Here is a 711-nt window from a genome sequence, read left to right on the forward strand (position 1 = left end):
GATTCTCTCCTTTCCCCTTCTTTCTCATCTCTCTGTACTTCATCAACTTCTTCTCTCCTAACATTTCATCAGACCCCCCCTTTTTTTACATTAACTGTAAGCTTTGAAAACCAAACATACGATCCAAAATCCTTGTCTCTAAACATTTTCATTCAATCCCCTTCCCCTAGTCTTTTATCTAAAGAGATAGGCAAAGACAAGTAGCATACGAACAAAAACAAACTCATTCTTACCTTCAATGATTCCCAACTTGGGCTTCTCAGACCCTAGCGCAATGACTACCAACATTGCAAGGAACACACAAATCACCTTCATCTTCGTTCTGCAATGAATGTTGTTGAATATTTGATATGTCTTATCCAATTCCCTATGGTTTGTAATGACAGGCTTTGAAGAGCACAAGGAAATATGCACACAGTTGTCTTATATGACAAATTTTACTTATTGACTCTCTGATCTACCCTACGTCAGTAAAATGAAAACCATGATTTAGTAAGGCAAGCGTATTCGAATTTAAAGAAATATTTCTCGATACACTTTCATAATCAATATTCCATTGTGAAAGTTATGTCTATTGATAATAGCAGGCAAAATGTACGCGCATATATGTCGTAAAATTCTTATCACCGAACAGTACGTCTCAAAACTAACTGCCTAAAGATAATGGTCATATTAGATTAATAGTGGTGTTAGAATTGTGATCATAATGGA

At 35.6% G+C, this 711-nt stretch overlaps 1 protein-coding gene across 1 annotated transcript in view; it reads right to left on the bottom strand.

The window, feature by feature from the left end:
• Positions 1-711, bottom strand: part of LOC119591417 (peroxidase-like) — a 9,988-nt gene that overhangs the window by 8,766 nt on the left and 511 nt on the right. Inside the window, exon 2 of the mRNA XM_037940158.1 lies at positions 234-322. Within this exon, the coding sequence (XP_037796086.1) occupies positions 234-315 (82 nt within the window). The 5' untranslated portion in view covers positions 316-322. The remainder of the gene's footprint in view (positions 1-233; positions 323-711) is intronic.

Source organism: Penaeus monodon, chromosome 28, assembly GCF_015228065.2.
Source record: "Penaeus monodon isolate SGIC_2016 chromosome 28, NSTDA_Pmon_1, whole genome shotgun sequence".
NCBI lineage: Eukaryota > Metazoa > Arthropoda > Malacostraca > Decapoda > Penaeidae > Penaeus > Penaeus monodon.